This window comes from Scomber japonicus, chromosome 23 (genome assembly GCF_027409825.1).
Source record: "Scomber japonicus isolate fScoJap1 chromosome 23, fScoJap1.pri, whole genome shotgun sequence".
Lineage (NCBI taxonomy): Eukaryota > Metazoa > Chordata > Actinopteri > Scombriformes > Scombridae > Scomber > Scomber japonicus.
This window is the reverse complement of record NC_070600.1, coordinates 18,933,915-18,958,922: the sequence shown is the minus strand read 5'-3', so window position 1 is coordinate 18,958,922 and position 25,008 is coordinate 18,933,915. Positions and strand designations below refer to the sequence as shown.

Here is a 25,008-nt window from a genome sequence, read left to right as displayed (position 1 = left end):
AAATGAGCAGTGGCGCTACACCAGTGCTCGTTAGATATGTCGGCATCTGTCTGACAGCTCAGTAGATAATTGATCGATTGGACTGTGCATTTGTTTAACTGTAATTAATCAGATTTGCATGTCATAACGTCTGGAAAAAATAAAAACGGTTACAGTTTTTTCAAGTTGGGACAAGCAGAGACAAACAGCTCAGTCAATTACAATCACATGCTAACGTGTGTATTAGACTCAATGTCATTGTGACCTGTATTTTAGTCTGGGAGTGTCAGCAGTTCTCAATGCTGTGCTGGGATATTTGGCAGTAGGGCTGTCCTCAGTGTCTGTAACCCAATAAACATGCATTATCAAAGCATGTTAGTACAGCCCATTATTTAAGGTTTATCAATGTAGTACACAAGGTTGTTTTTAGATGTAAAGACAGTTTTGTATCCGAGTTAGAAGCACATAAAAATAGGTATGGTGCACATTTGGACACTGTACAGGCACAAACATGAGTAATTTCCTCCTAGCAACCATGCCAGATATTTTATTACATGACTATTTGGGTAAAGACATTGCGGTGGATCGTCTCACCAATCGGAAAATCTAGCCCCATTTGGCTCTTGTCAGCTTTCACATGGAAGATGAATTATGTCCAATTTTAGCGAACCCCCTACAAAACCCCTTCATACTTTCAAAAACAGGAAGGGAAATAATAAAAGGGAGGCAAATACGCACAATTTAGTTAATAATCGTTTTTAAAGGGATAATGAATATGTAGAATTCATCAGTGGTAGAGAAAAATATGCAAAACAGAGTAAATATAATTAACTTGTGGCTAAAAAAAAAAAAAGCAAAAAAAAGTCAATTTGATGTATGCGCCTTGAGCAAGAAATTCAGCAACTTGACACGACTTCAAAATTCCGCTTTCCACTGTCAATCAGTCATTTCCAAATGAAAAATAATCAGAAAAATATAATGGAGGGAAATAACCTAAATCTAATGAAAAATGTACCTCGCTCCGAGCCAAACCGTCAAACTATGCCGAGTTCAAGATTTATTTTTGTAAAAACGCGACTGGTTACAACATTACATCAGACAAACCAGAGCTGCAGTATAGTTTTACAGCAGGAAAGCAGAGCACAGCATGCTCCAGGAAACAATAAGTTTTATGCTTGAGCTCAGAATAAATCTCTCCGCTATGTAAAGCACGCAGCTCCTGTGCAGACCCTTTTTTTTTGGCTACGTTAAACTGTGGAGTTTACTGTCTCATAAAATACTACTTCTTACTTTTACTTGAGTAAACTCCAAGGACTTACTAAACCCTAAGCTTCTGTTAGTATACTCTCAAAAAAGCAAAGCTGCTCTATATGTCATAAGGAAGAAAAGGGTGCTGATATCTTGAAGATGCTTTTCGGGACAGGTGATGAGTTTTGAAGGCTGAGAGAGTAAGAGTGGAAACAAGATAGAGTGAATATGACCTATGGTTCTGGATTACTGATTGTGTCACAACCTTCCCGTCACAGCTAGAGAAGAAGAATTGGGAAGTTAATGGTGGAGGAGGGGAGGGAAGAAGGGGGGGAAGGATTCTGCTCTTCCTGGAAAACCAAACAATAACATTTCCTTCTCTGAGAACAGCTTTCACTCTCTATGTTTCTGCACGTAATCTATACAGAAACATAAAGAGACACAAATGTTTGAAACCTTCATGCTTTTTTTTTTTTTTTTTCTTTTTCTTTTTGGTTGTTGTTGTGGTTTCCAAGTGCAGACAAAAGGCAGGGCGGGTTGGCGAGGGCAGGGTAGCTCAGTTGCGCGATTAGTGCATTCCACCAGCGCTCCACCCAACCCCTGGTGCAACGGCACAGACGCAGTCGGTTGTCAGGCTCAGAGACCAACAATAAAAAAATTTCCCATCTCTATTCCCTTCTAGCAAAATGGCTAAAGGGCTGATTCAACGCATTGCTGCATTCCTATATTTACATACAAATAAGAGAGAGGATGTGGGTAGTTATCAGTGCATGGCGCCCCCCCCCCATCCCCACCCCTCCACCCCCACGCCTCCTCTGTGTGCCTGCCTGTTTGGGCTTATTTGCAAGTTTTATTCTTTTTCCTTCAGAAAAACCTGTGTGAATGTCAAGATTAGAAAAGCCTCTCGTTTTGCTGAGGGCTATTTGAACTCTGGAGCCTTCCTGAACCTGGATAAGGAATACACAAAGAGGATATATATATGTAAGACAAATATGGCTTCTGATAGCAGCCACCAGCAACACCTTGCTACATACAGGTGTGTGATGACAGCAGCAGGGGGATAATAGTCATTTAAATAAAGGTTTGTGCTCATCAGGTTGCCGACTTCCTCCGGCGAGGACCATAAATCACAGCTCATCCACACTACCCCTTAAGGGAAAAATCTCCCATCTCTGTTTGTGATTGTTGCTCTATTGCAGCGTTGCAGCGTGTAGATTGCTGCTACCTCTGCTTAAGTCCAGCCCACAGAGAGGATCACCCCAGAAATTTGCAATAAACTCTGTGGGGCTTTCAGAAGCAGCCTGGAGGTCTAAAGGTGAGAAAGCAGAGAGGGAGAGAGAGGCAGTGTGAACTCCCTCCCCTGAGCGAGGCTCTGTTTGTTATTCATGAGAACGCTGGCTCTCCTCGTGAGAATCTGGGAAAATTATACTGCGGGTCTGGACAAACGAACTGCTTCTCTCCAGCGCTGGACAGAAATGTCTGCCATCAATCCACAGTCTTCCACGACCCTGCGCCCTGCTGCGGCTTATCTTGCCCCGCAGAAAGAAAAAAAACAGACGGAGGGTTGGATTTGGAGAGTATGTGCGAGGAGAAGGAGGAGGAGGAGGAGGAGGGAGACAGAAAAGAGGGGAAAGCAAGAGATTGAGTGGAGGAATTAGTTCAGTATTTTGATAATGGATATCCTTGGAAGAAGCCCAACAGCTCATCGGGGCATGGGGGGGAAAAATATGCAGGGAGGAAGAGAAAGGGATGAAGACAAAGAGTACAAAGCAAAAGAATGTGCATTCAGGCATGTCCTGAGGCCAAACCCAAGCTTGTTGAGCCTACATTTAATTGGAAAAACAGATTTGATAAATACATTTCTCTTTATCCATATTAACCCTTGGCTATGATGTATTACAGGTTCTGCATTATTATGTCAGCACACGAAACAAAGTGTCTTCTTAGTGCAACAACTGAGATATTCAATTACATCTCCTGCCACATGACATACAAGCACAGATAGCTGATTGCACCCTCTTAATTTTTCAAGGCCAAAGCTTTTCATGTGTTCTTTGAAGCGTCACTTGAGAAGAGAAGAGCTTGGTCTAGCAGAGAGATAGATAGATAGAGAGAGAGACAGAGAGAGACAGAGAGAGAAAGAGAGAGCGGTAGAGCTTTGCATGCAAATGAGGAAGCCAGCTGGAAAACATGGCTAGATTAATGGAAAGCACCTCTATCCAGCAGCTCACAGCAGGACCTGAACCAATACTCAGACACCTAGACATGTCCATCATCATCTCTGCTGGACACCTGCTGGAAAAAATAATCCAGACGTTAAATAACACAGATAGTCTCGCCCCTGAAATCCAAAATCATTTCTCTGATGGAGGACTGGCAGAGGTGCATCATGATGGCTCCTGTGCAAAGATGCAGTTGCGTAACAGCACATGCACTGTAACATTATGTAACTGATCTTGAGGGCAACTCGATCTCCCCCATCATAAATCATTCTCTACCGAGGCGGCCGTGATTCACTGAGGAGTTTCATGGCGGCCGATCAGAAATGGTAGCTTCACAGACGCACAACTGGGACTCATGCCGCTGCTTAACCTCCTTCACAATTTCATCCTCCGCCCTCCTGCATGCGAGGACATGCTGAATCCCCAGGGGCATGACTCTCTGGGAGGGAGGAAGGCCATCAAAGTGGTGGAGGGTGGATGCTTTCTCTGCAATGACAGGCCTCCCATTAACCTCGAGTGAGTGGAAGGAGGGCAGACAACTGATAAAGAGGGCCGGAAACCTGACTGCCATGTGACAACCCAACGTCGAGTCAGTACCTCTCTGTGGTATTTCAGAGGAGCTCGTTACCCGTAACACAGAGAAAAGTTTCCTATTTTTCTCTGAGAGAAGAAGGAAAGACAAGAAAGCGGCGAGCAGACGAGATTAAGCCTGACCGTCCGCATGTGATTGGCTGTTTCTTGAGGCTACACCGCCACAACAATCACGCTAATCTCTGTGAATGTGCCACAAGTCCCAGAGGGGCTCGACTTCCAGGCACTGACATCATAAGTCTGCTTCATGTTAACACTTCCTGTTTAAAAAAAGAACTTTTCCTTTCAGCTCAAAAGTAATAAAAAGTGATATGTTAGAAAGAGAGAAGGTTTTGAGTGGCATTCCTGTTCCTGGTGCTAATTGCTTTGACCTTTCTGCACTTGTTTTTTTGTCTTTTTCTTTGTATTCTTTCTAACGGGTGGCAGTCTTTTCTTTCCATGTTCAGCTGTGGACTATAACTACTCACGCTAATCACCAAGCTCTGCTTAATCCCATTTATTTCAGACTTGAACAGGAAGTAAATGTAAAAACGTTAATGAGCTGGCTATAAGGTGAATTAATGTGCAATGACATGGCTTTTTTTTTTTATACGTCACCGTCCATCAATAGTTTGACTTCATTAATGGTTATTATATCATGTATACATTATTATGTCATTTATTTAATATTAAGGCTGAAACTAACTATAGTTTTCATCACTGATTACTTGTAGCAACCTAAAATGTCTCGTTTTGTCCCGACCAACAGTCCACAAACTAAAGATATTCAAGTTTACTGTCAAAGAGGACAAACAAAACCACAAAATAGCAACATTTACAAGTTGGAACAATATAATTTAACATTTTATTCATTAAAAAACTGATTGAAAACAATTCATCGATCATCAAAATGATTGAAGATTCATTTTTTGTAGATCAAGTGATGAACTAATGGTTGCAGCTCAACTTTACTTAAATTTGATTCTGTGCCACCACACTTAGTACCTCTAGTGGGTAACCGTGTATTTTGTAAGTCAGATGTGCGTTTGTTGTGGAGTGCACCTTGCCTACTTGCAAAGTAACACAATACTCAGATATACAGTATCGGAAACCGTTAGAGCATGTTTTGCATTCCAGCAACAGAGAGTCAAGCCTATTGTGTACAGAGGCCATTGTGTTTGTCCGCTGGCAGACACCAAACCAGACCATGAGTCATGCTAAGCACAGTCTGAACTCCCCACCAGCAGCTAATAGCATGGACTGGGAAAGGTTACAGCTTGTTCACTGCACAGTCTTTGAATCAGCTCCGTTGTAAATTCTTTTTTTTCCACCTGACTACCGTGACAGAAGACGAGCACAAGATATGACACAAGTATACGAGCTTGAAAATGAAAAACTGGTTTACAGTACAAAAGCATGCAGTATGTAAACAGTCTTTGCTGCCAAGATCATGCCACGCAGGGAGAAAAAGCACTGCAAACATGAAATTCAATTTCATGTGTCAGACAGCCTACATCAGATGGTTTCTCTCGCTTATACTTGGTGGAAATTGATTCACTGAGTTTTGAGGGTAGTTATTTCTTACAGTATAAACACGTTCTGTCCTAGTGGTGCCATACATAAGGATTTAACATATTAGCTACATTACAGTTACCCTCAGAAAGTCAATTATTTAATGCATCAAATGGTAGAATGAGGCGGTTCAAAGTTCTTACCTTCAGCAGGTAAAAATGCACACAGCACTCTGGGGTTTAACTATGATGCCATGAAAAAAATGAACTAGAAGAAGACAGCACTAAGTGTATTATTTGTTCACTGCTGTTTAGGAGACAGTCTTAAGTCAGTATTAAATCAGAATTTGCGATCTCAAAAATGTCAGTTTATATCCGAAATACAATACTGTTTTCCTAAAATTCCACCCAATTTTTCAGCAAAACATAGTTAATTGCATGTTAATAATCCAATCCTGGAACAAAATTAAATGTTTTTTTATCAAGTCTCAATCTCCACAAGAAAAAAAAAGAAGAGAAACAGAAGTACAATAAAGTTCATGCCTTGCAGCAAATTCCCACAAGCAGAGCATTGACCTGACTGGAATCTAATATATTCTTTATGAGGAAGTGCTTCATACAAATGGGCCACAATAATCACAAGAAACTGCAAGATCCTGAAGTGACTGAATAGGTCCTATTTCAATGCCTCCAGTAGGTCACGTTCCCTTCTTCAGCGCCACTTTGTGACACAGCGTCTGTGAATGAAACACGTCTCATGCAACTTAAAATTCAAATAGTACCAGACTGCCCTGCTTATTTACAATTGTGACAATCATTAAGTTGTTAACAGGCCTGCAGAAGCATCCTGTTTACATCTGGTAACATCTCAAAAGAATCCCAGTGGGGATGTGAAACACTCACTCGCTGTCCTCTAGATAATGGTGGACCAACGACTGTTTTCACTTGATTGTGTGACCTTTCGGGCTGACATGAGGAAGATAAATCCAGCCCAGTGGACAGATAGAGCTGCTCACACAGGCCCATTCATCCTGCCCTGGACAGCTCCACATGTGGCTACTGGACCGACGGTGAAAAAAGGGGAAGAAAGAAGGAAAAAATAGAGGTGAGGAGAAAGAGAGAGAAGAGAGGGCAAAAGGGCCACACACGCAGCTATACCTCATGTTTACTTATGAGCTTGCAGCCTGAAATCTTTGGACACAAACAAATGACTATGGATGCTTGCAGGCTCAAGGACTGATTTACAAATGAGCTGTTTGAGGAGATAGCTGAGGATGGCACTATTTTTTTTTTTTATTAGAAAAGGGATACAGAGAGAGCAAATGGAAAAATGAAAATAAACAATATGCATTCACGAACCAAAAGCAATAAGACAGCTGAAATTCAGAAAGACAAGGAGCTGGTGGAAAAGGGCGATTCATGACATATACAGTAGTAAGAAAACCATAAAATCAACCAGGGTGACTCGTGATGAAAATCCAATCTGTCACACTGAGCTGAGAAGTTTCACTGGCTATGAATCTTTTAGGAGGCTGTCAGCGCCGAAGGCAAAAAGGTTAATACCCTCAGAGGACAGAAGGCAAGACACAGGTACACTAAAAATTACCGCTCGGCTTCTCTTTCCCTAAACATGAATGCATGACTGAAATGCCTCCACATCTGTCTGTTCAACCTTCACATGCTGCTTTGGACTAAGTTTTGTGGCCTGACAGCAACAAGGTAAAAACAAATTAGAGGCAGCATCAATAATTCAACTTTTTTTTTTTTTTTTTCAATTGAGTGATTTAGAAAATGAGAAAAATGGTCCAGACAGAAATATTCAGAGGGACTGGGAGTCTGGAATATTGTACAGCTGTAATCAGCTCATTGGACGGTTCACAGCGCAGGGCGTGGACGATGCAAAATTAAAGGGGTGAGTGGAGAGACCCCTGAGGGAACAAACACTGAAGCAAAGCACATGCTCCATCTGCACTTCAATGAAAGTCTTGTAACAAGTTGTTCTCTTCTGTTACGCTGCAGATCGGAGAGCTGTGTCACCTCTTTTCAATTACTGGGAACGTATCGAAAAGCGAAAGCAGATTTGCTGTTTGGGTTTTTTTTTTTTTTACTGCTGTTAAAAATAGAGCAGGTTAAGCTTGAAAATATTAATGCGAGTCTTTAAACCATCAAGATTACTAATCAATATGATAAGAGTAAAGCTGGGTGCTACATGGGTCAATATGTGAAGGTCAGAGATCAGCCAAAACACAAATCAGAGTGTCTAGTTCCCTGCTCATGACAGGTATCTTTAATTTATTGCAGGCAGAAGCCATCAAGCATGAAGAGAGAGAGATAACGAAGATATAGTGGAAATGAATAGTTAGCTGCAAAAGAAACATGTTTCCATTTGCAACAAAAACAGACAAATACATTATTTATTATCAGTCTGTCTGTCTGTCCTGAGCCCTGTCTGCATTCCTAAATCCCATTGTTCATCTGGAAATAGGTTGCCAGGCGCTACAGCTGACGCACAGCAACTTGTCAAGGTGAACTTAACACCTACATCACGGGAAAGTCATTCAAATAACAACAACATCTGAAGTAATATGAAAAGAAAATAGAGCAAAAGGTTACATTGAGTCAGGCATCTAGCATTCAGAGCCTCCGATGATCCATGCTGGTGCCATTATTTAAAGAAGGTGAAAATGTGAAAAGGCGTGACGCGGATCTTTGCTTGTTTGTCGTCGGACAGGTCTGACGTGAGCTGATCTGTGACTATGAAGCGAGGATGAAGTGTTACAATATCAGAGAGCAAGATTTAGAAACGCTTCCAACAGAAAAGTTAACCCTTATGAAAAGAACTCAGTCATTGAAAGACATTATTCCACAGGTAATAGTTAAATATCTGGTTCCACAGAGATACTGCATGATTCTGATGTAATGAGCATGAGCTAGAACACAACCGCACCTTTTTGTTTTGAGTCCCATTGTACTCCAAGCATGCTGTATTGAAAGTAAAACAATGAGTATGAGGTTATAATACTGACTTCTGCTATATTTAGAAGCTTTATAAAGCCACGTCAGATGAAGAGGGCAGGAACTGGAGCACTTTTTGTACATCTCTCTCTCTCTCTCTCTCTCTCTCTCTCTCTCTCTCTCTCTCTCTCTCTCTCTCTCTCTCTCTCTCTCTCTCTCTCTCTCTCTCTCTCTCTCTCTCTCTCTCTCTCTCTCTCTCTCTCTCTCTCCCTCTCTCTCCCTCTCTCTCCCTCTCCCTCTCTCTCCCTCTCTCTCTCTCTCTCTCCCTCTCTCTCCCTCTCTCTCCCTCTCCCTCTCTCTCCCTCTCTCTCCCTCTCTCTCTCTCTCACAGTATTTGGGGACAGAAAGTATTTGGACTAATATAAGTGTGTGAAAGTCTATAAGTGGCTAACGTTTATGACACACAGGCATCAATAGACACTTGGCATCTTTCCAGGTGGTGTTTTAGCAGGTCTTACTGGTGCTACTTTTGGCCTGGTCAGGTCTTCATCAAAGTGAAAAACATGATCAGTTGGATTGGTTAGGTCTTGGTTGTCTCATCTGTGTTTCAGGTCATTTCTTTGCTGCACTCTCCTGGGCGACTATGTATGAAAACAGTCCTACACACTTCATCCACTAGAGATGTGAACATAAGGGCACGACTGAAACGTCCTCATTGTTTCATACGTAATAAAAAGTGTGCTGCAATCGAAAGCCATGGTAATAAAAAAAACAAACACGTATGACTTTCCTGCTTCTGTTTACACAGTACCATGTAAGTGTCCACTAAAAAGGGTGTTCCTGCCAACAATGTCAAGATTGATAGTTATTGTTACACCGTGTTTACCCTACACATTCATATCATGAGGTTGAGGTCACCAGATGTCAGCTTCATGGCGTCATAATGTAACTGTGGCAATAGTTCACTGATAAGCTATGACTTCAGTCACTCATACAATTAACCCCTTTAATAAACACTCACATTGTACTGTAACAGGAGGTGTGATGAATTTTACCTAATGCACTTCACATTCTAGGAAACTTCTTTTCATTCCAGTGTGAGAAATTATGGAGGTAACTGCTGTATAGTGTGCATATTATTTTATATTTCGCAATTCAGAAACTCAGATGTGATGACCTCGACTTACTTACTCCACAATAGCGCTGCAGTGTATGTAAAAGATTTCACTTTTTTAAACCACTATTGTACAGACTATCCTACATATAGTATTGAAATTGCTATTAAAGCAATTATGTGTGAGCTAGATCTGGAAAAAGAGATTCCCACTTTTACAATTGAATTTTTCAAACTTTTTAATAAACTATGTATTTAATCTAATTACAATGTGAAGAATCATGAACTGCTAAATCAAGCCTGGCTCAGATTAAGGCCCTGTTTACACCTGGCAATAACATACGTCTCAGGTGATCCGACCACCCAGACGCATTGTGATCCAATTACTCAAACCACTTACCCAGATGGTCTGGGATGGATTTGACCATATATCTTTTGTAGTGTGAACACTAAGTCATTCCCAGCAATAAAGTAACAGTAAAATATGTTATCAGTGCAGGATGTGGCGGTTGTTTTGATATTAGTGTGACAACTACTGATGTACATGATTGAGTTATCTGAATAGTTGGAGTAACTTGTTCATGTATATTAGTTCTTGAGACATTTATTTCTTTGCTCTTGGCTCTTAAGTACGCAGTAAAAACTAATCTAGTGCTTGTGAGCGGGGGGGCCCTTTGACCCTCTTGCAGAAGCGATGTAGGCACCAACATCTCGAGACTGCTTGAGACCCATAATAGAGACAGGTGTGAACAGTAATTTGTCTCTTCTATCCACTTATTGGATTGGATCACCCAAGACGTATGACAATGCCAGGTATACACAGGGTCTAAGTATAAACAGGACTTCCACATCCATCCTATGAAACAATTTAATCTATTACAGACTCAACTACATTCATATCGGTTAACTTAACTTCATCCATCAGAACATCTCCAAGCCCAACACTTTTTCCTTTTCACTGCACCGATTTTTCCAAATACATGCAACTGAGGAAGTTTGCAAGTCATGAGCATGATAAGAACTGGAAGGACCAGCTTCTGAAATCAGGTGTTTCATACCACATGCTGCTCCGATGACAGATGATCAGTGGAAATGTGTTGACAGAATACATTACACACCGACTACTCAGTGAATCTAACAGTTGTCAGGTTTCCTCCCTATAAAATGATGTAATACTGTCAAATGCAGATGAAAAGGCAGCCGGTGTTTCCTTATTTCAGTATTTAATGATACAATCTCAAAGTAAATGTTGTTCTATGTCCACTATCCATCCACTATCTGTCCATTCAGTGGTTTCATAGCTGTTATGTTACTCTTTTTAATGCTTAAGTGTTTAGTGAAGGTGGTAAATTAAGTCAAGATAACTTCCCTCCTCTCAACATGATAATGTATTGCTTTAAGTAATTACCACAAACCTTTTTCACACCAGATATTCTGTCATGATAGGAGAAGTACACATGATACTAATAACATTAACGATGATTCACTCGCATTCAAGTGTCCGACGAAGCCATATTTCATACACACTATACTGGGGTCGTGAATTTGGAAAAACTAAATAGAATTCATCTATCATTAATGTTATTAATTGCTATGATCTGTCAAAATGCCCGCTGTAAAAGATTAAGTGTATTATTGTTTCCTAGCCTAAAGTGTATCTTATGTACATTTTTTCACATTTCATGACAGGGATAAATGTAATATATGTAAATGTAAAAATGAATGTACACAGTCTTAATGTTACTCCTGATGATGCCGATGACGCTTCTTAACAGTTGGAAAGAGAGTCCCCCCCCCCCCCCCCGCCATACACTTTATTTATTTATTTATTTTCTTCTCTTCTTCTTTATCCTTCTATATTTTACTTTTTTTTTTGTCTTAACTGTACTTCGATTATTTACTTATGTTGTTATATGTTGTGTAATAATTTAGCTGTTTGCTGTGACTATATCTGATATGGGTTGTCGGAAGGGATAGTGGGATTCATGTTGGGGTTCTCTTTTTGTCAGACGCTCAGAAGTATTTTTCTGTACTGTCTGCAAAAATTCAATAAAGAAATTGGGGAAAAAAATGAAAAAAAAACAAAAAAATGAATGTACTTGCACTGTACACTTGTATTACACAACGGACCCTCCAAAAGGTAATTTCCAGACCAGCAGGATAAAGTTAGAATGAGGGGATTTTGCAGGTGGCACAGTACAAGATCACTCCCTCTACTGTTGTACTCGGTGTCTAAACGGAGCACTGCCTCGGTAAATACAACACAACATTTACAACAGAACATGTACAAACACAAAGACACTCAAGCTTCAAGGCATATGCTTGATAACAGGTAGGGAGGTAGGGCCCCGCTCTCTGCTGAAGCCTGTTTCAGACTCCTTTGTTGGTAAGAAAAGGCTTAAAGATCAAGGCTCTGTGCATTTGGCAGTTTTGAGCCACATATTTATTCGATTTCAAGGGTTCAGCTGCATTCCTGGGCTGTTTCACTAAACTGCGTTTTCAATACCCTGTCGGCGTGACCTTTTGATGTGTGACTTTCTGTGGCCTATGTGCGAGTTTTCAAACAGCCATGGGGGGATAATCCTCTCTATCTATCTAATATTCCGGGCAAGTCTGTCTCAAGTGGAAAAATGAAATCAATCCGCTGGTGTTTCAAATATTTTTTCAACAATCCACTTCTGCCTAAATTACTACATAAATCCTCATATGCCTTGTTCTAATAAATCTTATTTGTTTTCATTTAAGGAATAGCGCATGTGCCAAGAGCACCACTGAAGTTCAGGATTGAAACGGTTTCTCGCACAGCTCGGTTTGTGTTTGTGAAAATGAAGTTTGTCCTCTCCATGGTAAGAAATGAGAAGCAAAAACCGCCAAACAAAACACTGTCGAGACTCAAGAACATCATCCTGTGAGGGCCAACATTCCTGCGTCTGGCTCCTTCACGTTTCCCCTCTTAAAAAAGACATAACATGTTTTTTTCCGTATTAAAATGTGTAAAGAGGACTAGACTTATGTTGTATATTTTGTTGAGTTGTGTGTTTATATTATCCAAAACGTTTCCTGCAATGTTCAAACCGAGAGAAATCCGTAATTTTAATCGATGTAACGGTTCATTTGGTCGTCTGTCAATAGCGTCATATCCTCTTCACCCCTCTACTCGCTATGACTTCTGGGAAAACACGAGAAAGATCAGATGATGCGTCAGAGAGTGAGAAAGGAGCGTTGCTGTCCCACGTTAAGCTAATGTAAGCTAACGTTACTTGTGGTTATTTCCTTAGAATGAAATGACGTAACGGAAATGTAACTATGATACATTACCTCATCCGTGAACATGATTTCACCTCTCCTCTGTTCTTCCTCTGTCTGAGTCACGTCTGATCTAATTTTTCAGCGGCAATCATGGTCGTTCAACAATGAAGACAACTCCCATAATCCCCTGCTACTTCACCACATCATCAAACTTCATGTTTTATGGTTGTTTTGATGGAGAGAGACCTCTAGGGTGATGAAGAAACATGAAGAAAATGTGTTTGATCATCATTCCTAGAGTTCAGGTTGGGTTGTATGTAAAAACCAGCTTGTGTGATAACGGTGATGCTTACCAGGAAACAGTTTGAGTGAGATCCGTGGTGACATAACACACAGAGAGGCAGTGCATGAAACCTATTGCAATGCGGACTGAATCAGCCTATTGGTGTGCATTCACTCATACAAATATAACTGAGGCTTTTTGTCCATCGTGCAATAAAGCGGCAGAGTGAGCAGGGGAATGCAGGGGGGGGGCTGCGTCAAACGTGAAAAATGTCAGGCCGTATCTCACACAGCACAGCACTCATCTACTTTAGAGCAAACATCACAATGGTATAATGTTTTAAACTGGGAAGATTTCACTAAACCTGCTGGGGTGATACAGTCTGGCATTCGAAAACATTAAAATGGGTGAATTGATGGAGATGCTACATGTAAAGGTCAACATATGGAACGTGGTTACCTTTAGAAGACATGTAATGCACATTTCAAGGTCTATATTTATATTCTGGGGCTCAACTTGAATATCTTTGCATGATTTACAGTTCAAAAAACTGTAATCATCTTATAACGCCTCAACATGCAGCTCCTCAGTTTGGCATAATCAAACAGTATTGGGAGAACTTCTATTGTCTTGTACTTTACTCTCAATGGAAACTTCTCAAATAGACCTGAGCATAATATTCACCAATCTGAAATGTGTGAATAGACAGTCTTAGCTGCAGGAGGTACATTCAGCATCACAACGGCATTAAAAAAACATATGTCCCCTTTGAAGACATCTTCGTGTTCATGTAGACAAGAGCCATGAAGTCTCAGAACATCTTAAGTTTGCCAACTTTAGCTCACATTAACAACTGGAAGCTACTGGTCATATCAGACCAAATGAGCCTGTAATGTAGCTGCAACACCCCTGAGTATATTAAATTGAGCGAAGGTGTGTTTTGTTGATTATAGAGTTTAACTTTTTTATTTGTTATAAGATTGTGCTATTTTTATCTCAAAAGTTACGTAGTCTAACTTTAAAAAAAGATCCTTCCTCAAAGATATGAATTCCCTCAACACTGCGGAGTGCTCGGAAGAGTGAGAAGCAGACATACCACATGTGTACCACAATTTAAAATAGACAAGAGTGGGAAAAGGGAGAGAGTGGGGTCTCTAAGCAATTCTACTTTAATGAATACAAACAGACAGGGCTCCCAAATGCCTAATCATGCAGACTGGCCTGATTAGGGCTGACTCACAAATTCCCAACAGTCGTCAGCAAACACACAGGAATGTCCAACAAATAGGTTACACATCACAGACACGTATCACAGCATACAATCGTACCCACTCCTCTAATCCAATACTTTCTTAGTCAACGCCCCCCTGTCGTGTGTGTTTGCGCTGTCAGAGTAGCGAGGCGCCTGGCAGCTAAGCACAGAAAGTTCCTTAACAACCACACAACAGGGGGAGACTTTATTTCCCCTAAAAAACGGAAGCATGAAAGCGATTATTGCTTATCTCCGCATGCCCCCATAAACTATTAGGATTAAAAATCTCAAATGGTAAATGGAAGCTGCGTTTCAGTTACCACAACACAAACCAGTTGGTGTTAATGTGCTCAGCGTGAATGCTGGTGAGAAGGAATGAAAGGCGGTTACTCTTAAAATGTGCCGATAAACTTAAATAATAGGTGTTGAATTGTGGAGGGAGGATGGTTCGACGTGGACAGAACGAGAGCCTGAATTCAGGGTCAGACGGGGACGCGGCTACTCACTCTCACATTGTTCTGTGCCTGCAGTGAAAACAGTCAAAGTGGATTTGGTTAAATATTTACATGGGTTATGTTGCACATGGATTTAACCAGTTTATTCAGGGAGGCCTCACAATGTCTGACACATGCAAATTTCACTGGATCAATCATGTCTTCTCTATTTAGGGGCTTATTTGGGAATTTGATGCTGACACCAATACAACAATAGTTAATTGATGCCTCGCTTGTATGTCCTGCTATATGTACACACTCTGGACTTAAAGATTAACCAGAAAGACGGCAATCGTGCCATTCAAGCAGAAGCAAAGAGGTGAGTAATGTCTCATGCAAACAGAGTCCAGAGGCCTTTAACCGGCAGCTGAGCTTCAGCGATCGTCCATGCTGGAGCTGACCACATTACCCTCAGCTGACCAGACTTTGGGGATAAAAAAGATCACTTTCCACTGAGATCCCAGAGCCGCATTAAGGGGAGGAAAGCGGAGAGAGAGCAGATCAAGCCTGTGGGCAAACGTGCGGTCTCGCTCTCACTTGTTCACGAGATGTGTGCCTGCGACGGCAGCGCTCGCAGGTTTTGCATGACTCTGCATTCTTGCTGTGCATGCCGTAAAGGGGAGGGGGGGTTTGTTCTTCAGTGATAATCTGCAGTTTCAGAAAGTCCCTTAACTGGCATAACTAGAGAGCAGTGACCCAGATTAAAAAGACTTTGAACTTTGTGTGCAAATAACAGCTAAACTCTAAAAGAAAAGGTAGATGTCAAACAGTAAGGCCCAGTGGTGCCACAAGACAGAAACTCCCACTGTAAATATGTAAATACTCTAAACAACTATGAAACCAAAGAAGAAGAAAATCAAAGGAGTTGTTGTGTCTGGCTTCGTCTGATCTGAATTCCTACTCCATGTTTTGCTCCCGAAATAAAGAAATATGTCGACACTGATTCAGTTCAAGTTGCTCACACTTTTCTTTTTTGGGGGGGGGGGGTTGAATCCACGCAGAAACTCACAACAAACAAACTACAACTACATCTGTTTCAAACTTTCCTGTTTTAACTTTATCATTTCATGTGTTCAATGAAGGTTATACTGAAGTTCATTTTAGCTGAAACCTCGTACTAAATGCTAATGCTAATGTACTAAATGCTAATGCTTTTGAGGGAAGGTAAAATGACCTAACTTAAGCGACTGTGTGTGACTGTGTGTAAATCAGCTTTTTCTTCACATACAGTCACAGTTACAATGACAAGAAGCCATTCTTCCAGCTTGGTGACAATAATGACCCAATATTATGATGACGTGATGTGAAAATCACCAAGGTTAGATGTAATATTTTAACCTGACAACAATATATTTTTAAACATTTCAGTAGCAATACTAAAAACTGCTTTTTAATACCTTACTTCAAGATAGGAGGGAGGATGTAGTGTATTATTTTTCCTGAATATCAAATAACAAACAGGAACATCTATTTAATTAAATCCTTTACAAATCAAGGCACTGGTTATTTCATCACATGGGTGCAAGAATCATTCACATCGATCCATTATATCCATAAACCAGACCTTGATCTACAACATTGCCCACAATGACATTATGTAACCAGAGGGATTAAAGTGATAGCTATCTTTGGATAGTTATCAGCAGACATATTTATCATTTTAATCATCAGACGGTGTATATATATATTCATATTGCTTTACCACACTTAAAAGAACAAAAACATATTCTCTATTTCATAAAATAAGCCAAACTCATGAAATGTAAAACGTTGCCTAAACACAACAATTAGCGTGCAACAACTTGGCCGAAATACTAAAGTCTAAAATGTAGATTGAAATCAGGAACTATCAGATTAAAGAAAAAATAAACAAAGACAACTTTTGGTACTTGAAAGCTGTCTTGGCTCGATGTTAAAGACACATTTAAAACAGACCCTAAAGTGACCCCTATTGTGGTTCAACCTAACTAGCTGCTAACTGTCTGGTGGTTAGACTCATGTTAACTTCTCACAGCTTCTTTAACTCTGATCCACTGATCCGATGCCATCTGACAGCATAATGGACCCTCACCTCATCGGGGGTCACTTTAATGGGAACTAGCTTTTTTACGTAACATTCCTAAGACGTAACACAAAACCACGTGCCACGGTCCATTACGAGGGTACAGCGTGTTTTATGAGGTGCTAAGACACAACGGGGTACAAAGTATGGAAAGAGCCTGAGCTGGTAACAACTTCATCACAGAAGCAGACAAGCAACACTTCCTCCTTGCTTTGCCTCATTCCTCCTCCTTTGGAATTCCCTCAACTTTCACAGTACCGCTCCAGTGGGATTTTTTTTTTTTTCCCCTGTTAGTCACCGCTTTGAAACATTTCCAGTGACAGTGGCTCTTGAAAACAATCCAGAGTTCATTCCAATAAATCTACCGAACAAAATGTTCTTCTTCTTCTTCTTCTTGGGAACTTGTGCCTCCGGCTTGGGAAACTTCACTTTGACAAACACGTGTTTTAATTAAAGAGTTTAGCATTCCTGTTGTTCAATCAACAAAAGAAAAGTAAGAAACAAAACACCCTGCCTAAAAGCTCATTGCTTACCTAAGCCCATGATAAAATCTCTGTGGTATTTACTGTGATGATGTGACCTTGTTTGGAGAAGGTTTTACCAGCGAGTGAAACACGCAACCCATGCAAATTAACATTCTTGCATTCTTCTGCGCAGCTGTGAACCCAGAGCCTAATTGTATTTGATAACCAAACTACTCTCAGTATTCCTCAGTGATGATTCAAAAATTCAGGTACCACAGGTGTTTTGATAGATTTTTAGTGAGAGAGAGAGAGAGAGAGAGAGAGAGAGAGAGAGAGAGAGAGAGAGAGAGAGAGAGAGAGAGAGAGAGAGAGAGAGAGAGAACTAGACTGTGAATTCCACTTTAAGTTAATCCAACAATGAACTTTATCCAACTTTTTTCATTTATTCATGCATAGTTGATTTTTTTTAACGTTTGACCTACAGGAAGTGAAATAAACCATGGAAAACTGCAACAGCATGCAACTTTTGAACAATTTAAAGTGTTTAAAAGAGCAAATGAAGCTTCCACTTTACCACTATTGACATAAGAAAAAAACAACCTAGCCAAACTCTTGCTGCTAGTCTACATGTATGTTGATCTACTGCGTTAATTTCCCACCAATCTGCAGCTATTTTAGCTTTGAGAGGCAACAGAAACACACACATTAGTGTCAGTTTCACTAAACAAGTGTTAACCCGCGTGCGTTGCGTAAGGCCGCTTCAGGTCAAACCTGGATCTAATGTTATCTGGACTCTGCACTCTCAGCATGGCCCCTCTCAAAACATACAACTTCACCCTTGACTAAACTTCAGCTTCACCACAGAAGAAAATGAAGCAGAAACACATTTTAGCACAAACAAGGCTGAGCTGTTTGAATTCAAGGCATTTACTTATTAATGGCAGAAAGAACAGGTGGAAAGAGCCAAACTTCAACAATGTTCAGAGTATTGTTTGATATGAATCTGAGTTTATTTAGACTGACTGAGAGCAACATGGATGTTAAACCTCTAAAATCAAGATTGAGCTTTGACTTGGCAAAAAAAAGGAAATCAGGAGAAAAGGTGATTTTCAAGCATTTAGCCTCGTGTTTATTAGGTTTGGAACATTTTACGTAAAAATAAATGGTCTGAAAGTTGCTGAATGCTCTGAGCACACACAAGTTGCCATTTAACAATCCCTTCGCATCCATTTTTGCTCACTTTTATTAACCCCTCAAGTAGTTTTAAGGTTGGAAAATTCCAAATATACTAAACTGTGACAACATGTCACATTAGAAAAATTGTGAAAACTGCCACTCAAAGTTTCCTACAGCCCAAGGCGCCATCTCATAATAGCTTGTTTGGTCCAACCAAGAGTCCCAACTCTAAAGATATCAGTATGTGGTTCAATTAAACAAAGAAAAGCAGCAAATCTTCACATTTGAGAGGCTGAAACCACCAAATATTTGCCATTTATCAACATAGTTTTCTTAAATATAAACATATTTGGTATCTATGTAAAGTTTGGTATCTCCAGTAATTCAGGATAAAGTTCTGTGAGTTTGAATAAAGTTTGCCTGCCCAATTCGAGGTTACAGAGGTGAACATATATTAGCATAACAACACAAAACCTATTAAAAGGTCCCTGGATTCATAAAGGATGGGGTCAAACAAGGACTCCTCTTGTTCTCTCGTCTGTCATGTTATCATATCACCAGAGTGTTAACTGCCTGAGCGCTCGGCACAGTATCGCATGTTAAACCTGTTGACCTCTTCGGGTGACGCTGCAGTCAAATAGCTGCGAGGGGCCAGCAAACACCCCGGCGGCAGTAGCCACCGCGGGGGCCGCTCCAGCCGGTTCCACGTGAAACTAAATTTCACACTTCTCGGTTGGAGCCGTCTCACAACTCACTGAGGTCACAAAAACGCAGACGTGAATCAACGCTTACGTCACAAATCCGAAACGTTTTTCAGATGAACGAACCCAATCCTCACAAAAGATGCTCAACCTCTCCCCACGTACACGCTCGCCGGTTTCCACATTCCTCTGTTGCATAAGCACGTCGTGAGCCGGGTCAGAGGTCGGCTTTCGACAACAATGCTCTACAGTCTGAGGCGGCGAGCAGGGGTGAGAGAAAGGAGACACCTTCATGGAGCGCGGGAGGTGGTATTGATTGATGCTGTGCAGAAGTGTCTTTTATCGGGGCCATAATAGCCTCAACAGGCAGAAGATTGGGTTCCTCCAGATTCTCTAAAATCCCGCTCAACAGCTATTATGCTGCACAGAGCGAACGGGGGGAGATAATCCCATGCATCTCTATTCACACCTGTTCACTCATATTCACATTACAAAGAGAGCTTGTATGAGGGAGGCTTCATTTGCATAGTCTTTTTCCAGGAGGAGAAAGGAAAACATTTGACAAAAGGAAGATTTATATATACACACACACACACACACACACACACACACCTGCTGTGCTGTTAATTTGGGTATTTTATGTTTCTCTCCAATTTAAAAAAAAACTCACAGGATCTGAGTTCATGAGACCTGAGAGATAAAGCTCCTGGTATTAAAGTGGGATTAGAAAACTTGAGCTGTTATTTAGAGCGAGTGGCTAAAGTTGGCTAAACATGAGTATCTCAGAGTTGAATGTGTTATCAGTTACAGAGCAAATGTGTCAAAAACAGGAGAAAGAATAAACATTACAGACATTTCATAAAAGTTTTTTCCAACTCAAGTTTGTATCAAGCTAAATGTGAGGATCTTCTGCTTATTTCTATTTTTTCTAGTTTGCAAACTGTATATCTTTATGTGTTACTGAACAGCTCAACTGGGAACAGGACCAGGGGCCAAACAGTGCTTCTAAAAACATCCTCACATTTAAAGATGTCACAACAAGAAGACACCAGCATGAGTTGTGTGTAGTAGAGCTCAGTGGCTCTTTGGAGGCATGTGTGTTAAACAACCGGTTGTCTAATAACTCACGTGGTCCTGACGTTCAGACTAAACGATTAAACATAATGATGATTGTTGGCTGCAGCTCTGAGCTTTACATTGATTTAACATCTGTTTTTCTTTGCTGCGAATTTCCATTCTTGAAAAAAAAAGGGGGGAAAGAAAAAAAAAAGAACAGAGAAGTATCTCAAGTCATTACAGACGACTGCCAAAAAAACATTTCCAACACAAGTTCAGGTCTGTGATATTGAAAAACTTGAAAACTGCAGCTTTTAGTGATGAGACCCCAGAGATCACATTAGCTGTTAACTGCATGACCTCAGTGACCTTCAGCATGATTGACAAAAGGACCATCAAAGCTTTAAAGATTATTGAAATTCAAAGTTATGAATATATAAATCACAGTTTACACCACAAGCTTTGAGTTTTATGTCTGGTCTATATGAATGAGACACAATGAAAGCTGGTTATTCATATCTTTTTATATATATATTATAATCATAATACTCCTCCACATCCAGCAAACATCTGACATTTCTGTGCCACTAATGGAAAAACAAGAGTGACGCAATCAATGCTCTACATTACCAGCGTCAGGCTTTCACTTTCATCTTATTGTCTTATTCGAACTTTTACAGTCTGTTACATAACATGAGCTGATAAGGCGTCTGCACACGTGGCAGAGAATGAAATATCACCTCAACATGTACAGGGATAGGATATGATACTAAAAAACCTGATCTTAAAGGTGATGCTTGTGGCTGAATAAACAGTACTCAAACTATTTGGATAATTAATAGATCATTTTCTTTTTTTTTTAATTTCCAAGTATCTGCAGGTCATTTGTGAGGATTTGCTGGTTTTGAATATGTTTGGGAGTTTTTTTTTTGGAGTGATGGTCAGTGAAATCAGGCAATGTGAAGATGTCACCTCAGTGTTTTCAGATGTTTTATAGACCAAACCATTAATTAAGAATCATTACTCATTAGTTGCCGCTCTAATAAAATGAGCTGAGTGAACATTTCTGTAAACTGTATCCTGACTACAGCGCTCATATTAGTATCAGAGACTTCCAGTTCTCACTCAAAAAAAAAAAAAAAAAAGAAGAAAGAAATCAGCTCACCACTTCATCAGATTGCCTCCCACCTCCCCAAATAATAGTCTGCTCACCCACTTTACTACATAATCAGCTGCCTATGTGCACGGTCTAACATATCTGGCACAGCTCGGAGGGTTGAAGCCCAGCATTACAGCCTGGCTTGTGACCAGTTTTCAAACGGCTTTGTTCGGCACTGCTGAGCACCTAATAACAGGATGTGGAGCGCCAACTGACAAACTGGTCAAACTCCAAGCTGTGCTGCCCCGAGGGGAGGCGAGAGAACTGGGTGGCTGCGAGGAAGGAGAGTAATCATACACACACCGGCCGCCATCACCTCGATGAAAAAAACATGGGATTTCAGACGCGGGTAATGTATGTGAGGGCTCATAATCGCAGCACGAGCTCGGGTCTGGCTGTGTCGGCCCGGCTGGCTTCATATCAGAGTTCCTGCATGTGTCTGAACCACAGGAATTAGGCAAGAGTGTGACATGGTTTAAATTGAATAACAATGAACGCCCCAATACACACACACACACACACACACACCTCCACCAGCCGAAACAACACCCCCCCCCTCTCTCTCTCTCTCCCCCCACCCCTCCCAAACATCTGAGGGCTGCTTTCATTTCTCTCTCTACAGAGGGGATATTACACCAGACACATGTATGGGAGGAATTTTTGGAAAACAAGTGCTATTCTTTGATTTGAATTATTTATGGATCTCCTGCGTTTGAGTAAGAACACAGTAGATCCTTTAATGTGTTCAAGTAAGAACCCAAGATGTTAAAAAAAAAAAAAAAGACAGATAGCAGAGAAACATGAAACATATTTTCACAAAAAAGGGGGAAAAAAACCTCTAAAATGAACTCACATCAGTCCAAACTAACCCTGCAATGAACATCTGAATCACATGGAACACTAAAATACAACAATAACACACTAAGAGGAAGCTTTTAGTAATAATGTGTCATCTCACTCCAAAGATAACCTCTGACCTGACCTCTTAAGAGTCTGTTTGGATTTGGACAATTTGACAATGGATGTATAAAAAAAGCAGCTTTTGGAACTTGACATTGGCTCTGTTGTTCTAACCATGCTGAGTATATGAATCATAGTTTAACTGTGACCACAACTATTCAACAGCGTGCCCGTTGGCAAAGCGCATGTAATCTGCTGAGTTTATGTTGTTAGTCGTATATAGTGATTAATAGATGAGTTGATTGGTCAATCTGCAGCTGTTTTTAATGATAGAAAGTCATTTATTAAGCAAAAAAAGCCAAAAATGTACTAATTACAGCTTCTATAGGATAAAGATTTGATGCTTTTCTTTGTTGGATATTATTGGAAAGTTTAGATTTTAAACTGTTGATTGGTGAAAAAAACAATATATAGACTTATCAGCTTATTATCAAGTTAGTTGCAACCCCCAAATTCCTTTTTATAGAGTAAAATATTCTGCTCAGTACATATCTTGGTCTTGACTCTATTTATAAACTGATTTTTTTGCGTAAAAAGTTTGATAATATTATTATTATTTTTCTCAATTAATCATTTAGACTATGAAATGTTACAAGAAACATGTAAGGAATGGCCACAGTGAGGTTTGCCAGTTGTTTGTTTTGTCTGATGAACAGTCCAAATGAGAAAAAGAAAAGAAAAACAGCAACGTTTGAGAAGCTGGAAGCATCAAATATGGGGTATTTCACCTTGAAAAAGATAATTATTAGATTTTTGGAATAGCTGCAGATGAATTTTCTGCCACTCGACTGATTGTTGCACCTCTACTGGTCAGTCTTTTGTCTGGTTTTACTCTTAATGACATTACTGAGGTGTTGTAGCTTTTACACACACACACACACACACACACACACACACACACACACACACACACACACACACACACACACACACACAAACACTTGTCAGGTGGTCTTTATGGAGGGTTTGACACCAGCCTCCATCACAACATGGGCCTCCAGGTATCATCATCATCCCCAAAATCCTACTATCCTAAACTCCAGCACACTAAACAACTATCCCAGTCTACTCCAGAGGAAAAGAGAGCACTGGTTCCCTGCTGTGCTTTCATTTTTTTTTTTAAAGGGTCAAAAATAAGTGACTCACCTCATTAGATGGCATGCTGACAACACCTGTCGACCTCCTCTTTTCCCTCAACTTCCTCTTCTCAATCTGTCCTTTCCCCTTTCTGGCACTAGGACCAGCGCTCTTCTTCTCTTTCCCCTTACTGGGTGATGGACTCTCCTTGTCACTGTCATTGCAAGCCATGGGACTGCTGGAGTCCGGCGTCGTGCACTGAGCCTTTTCCATCTGAGGCGGGGCCTTCTTCAGGTTGCCCCCCGGGGTGACAGCGGCTGTGGGTGCAACAGGATGGTGCGTTTCCTCCTCGGGTCTCTTCAGAGCAGTGCCGGAGGCGGACCGAACCACCGCGTAGGAGGAGGGGAGGCAGTTCCCAGTGGAGGCACTCCGGTCCGGGTTGCCATTGTTGTTGAGCTCGGTGCGGCTGCTGTTTGCGTTGCCAGTAGCACCGGTAGCTGCAGCAATGTCCCCGAGCATTTTGGCTCTCATTTTCTCTCGTTTGGCTTTCCATTCCTCCAAAAAGTCCGTCGTGGCGTTTGACTTAAATCCGCCTGTGGCCATGATTCCCTTTTTTTTTGTTTTTTTTTTTTTTGTTTGTTTTGTTTTGGATAAAGTTCCTCCTTGTGTGTCAAGTTGTTGAAAATTAACTCAAGTTGAAGTTGATATGAACTTTCAGCTCTCCGTCCTAATGGCACCGCATTCCTCAAGTGATTAACCCGGGTGCTGCTGACAGGTAGGAGGAAAATAAAAAGTGAGCCTCATGACAAACAAAACTTTCAAACTGTCCTCACTTTCTATTTTCTTTCCATATCGAGGACGCGGCTAATACGTTAGGCTACGTACTTTTTTTTTTTTTTTTTTTTTTAAAGTAGCACCAAACACTCAAAGTTTGTTGCAAAAAAGTTGCAAAGCTGCGAGTCTCTGGTGAAAAAGAAGAGAAAATAGTGCCAAAAAGTTGTCGAAGGGATAATAGAAGTAGAAAATGAGGTAGAAACTCACCTGTGTGAAGGTGTTTGTGTATTTGAGGTGCTCTCCTTTCCTCGGTCTGACCAGGTGTGCCCTCGCGCGCCGTCCTCTCGGATGAATGGCTCTGGTCTCGAGCGCAGAGAGCCGCTGCGCTCGCTCTGCCCTCTGGCTCATTGCCCACTGAGCCCGACAACACACGAGCACTTCCGACTAAAGCCGAGTGGAAAGACGAAGCCAAGTCTGAGTATACAGTTACTGTAATAGTCCTTTAATGTTCCCACAGAGGTTTATAGTTTATCTGAGCTAATGTAAAGGCTTTATGTGATATTCCCAAAGTTATATTCCCAAGTACATGATCTTATATTATACGATAATATGTAATAGTGTATATGACTTTATTATTTTACAGTTTATTGTTGTTTTAAAAGCCATTATTGCCTTATTTTCTTAGTTTTTCATCTTATTTCA

At 40.8% G+C, this 25,008-nt stretch overlaps 1 protein-coding gene across 2 annotated transcripts in view; it reads right to left on the bottom strand.

Annotated features, from left to right (window-relative positions):
* pawr (PRKC, apoptosis, WT1, regulator) overlaps positions 1–24,645 on the bottom strand; it is a 66,891-nt gene extending 42,246 nt beyond the window's left edge. Inside the window, exons 1-2 of one of the 2 annotated variants that reach the window (XM_053313871.1) lie at positions 24,574–24,645; positions 23,602–24,300 (exon numbers count right to left, since the gene is read on the bottom strand). In XM_053313871.1, coding sequence (XP_053169846.1) covers positions 23,602–24,135 — 534 coding nt within the window. In that variant the 5' untranslated portion in view covers positions 24,136–24,300; positions 24,574–24,645. The remainder of the gene's footprint in view (positions 1–23,601; positions 24,301–24,573) is intronic. The other variant, XM_053313870.1, reaches the window with a different exon arrangement.
* Positions 24,646–25,008: the final 363 nt, after the last annotated feature.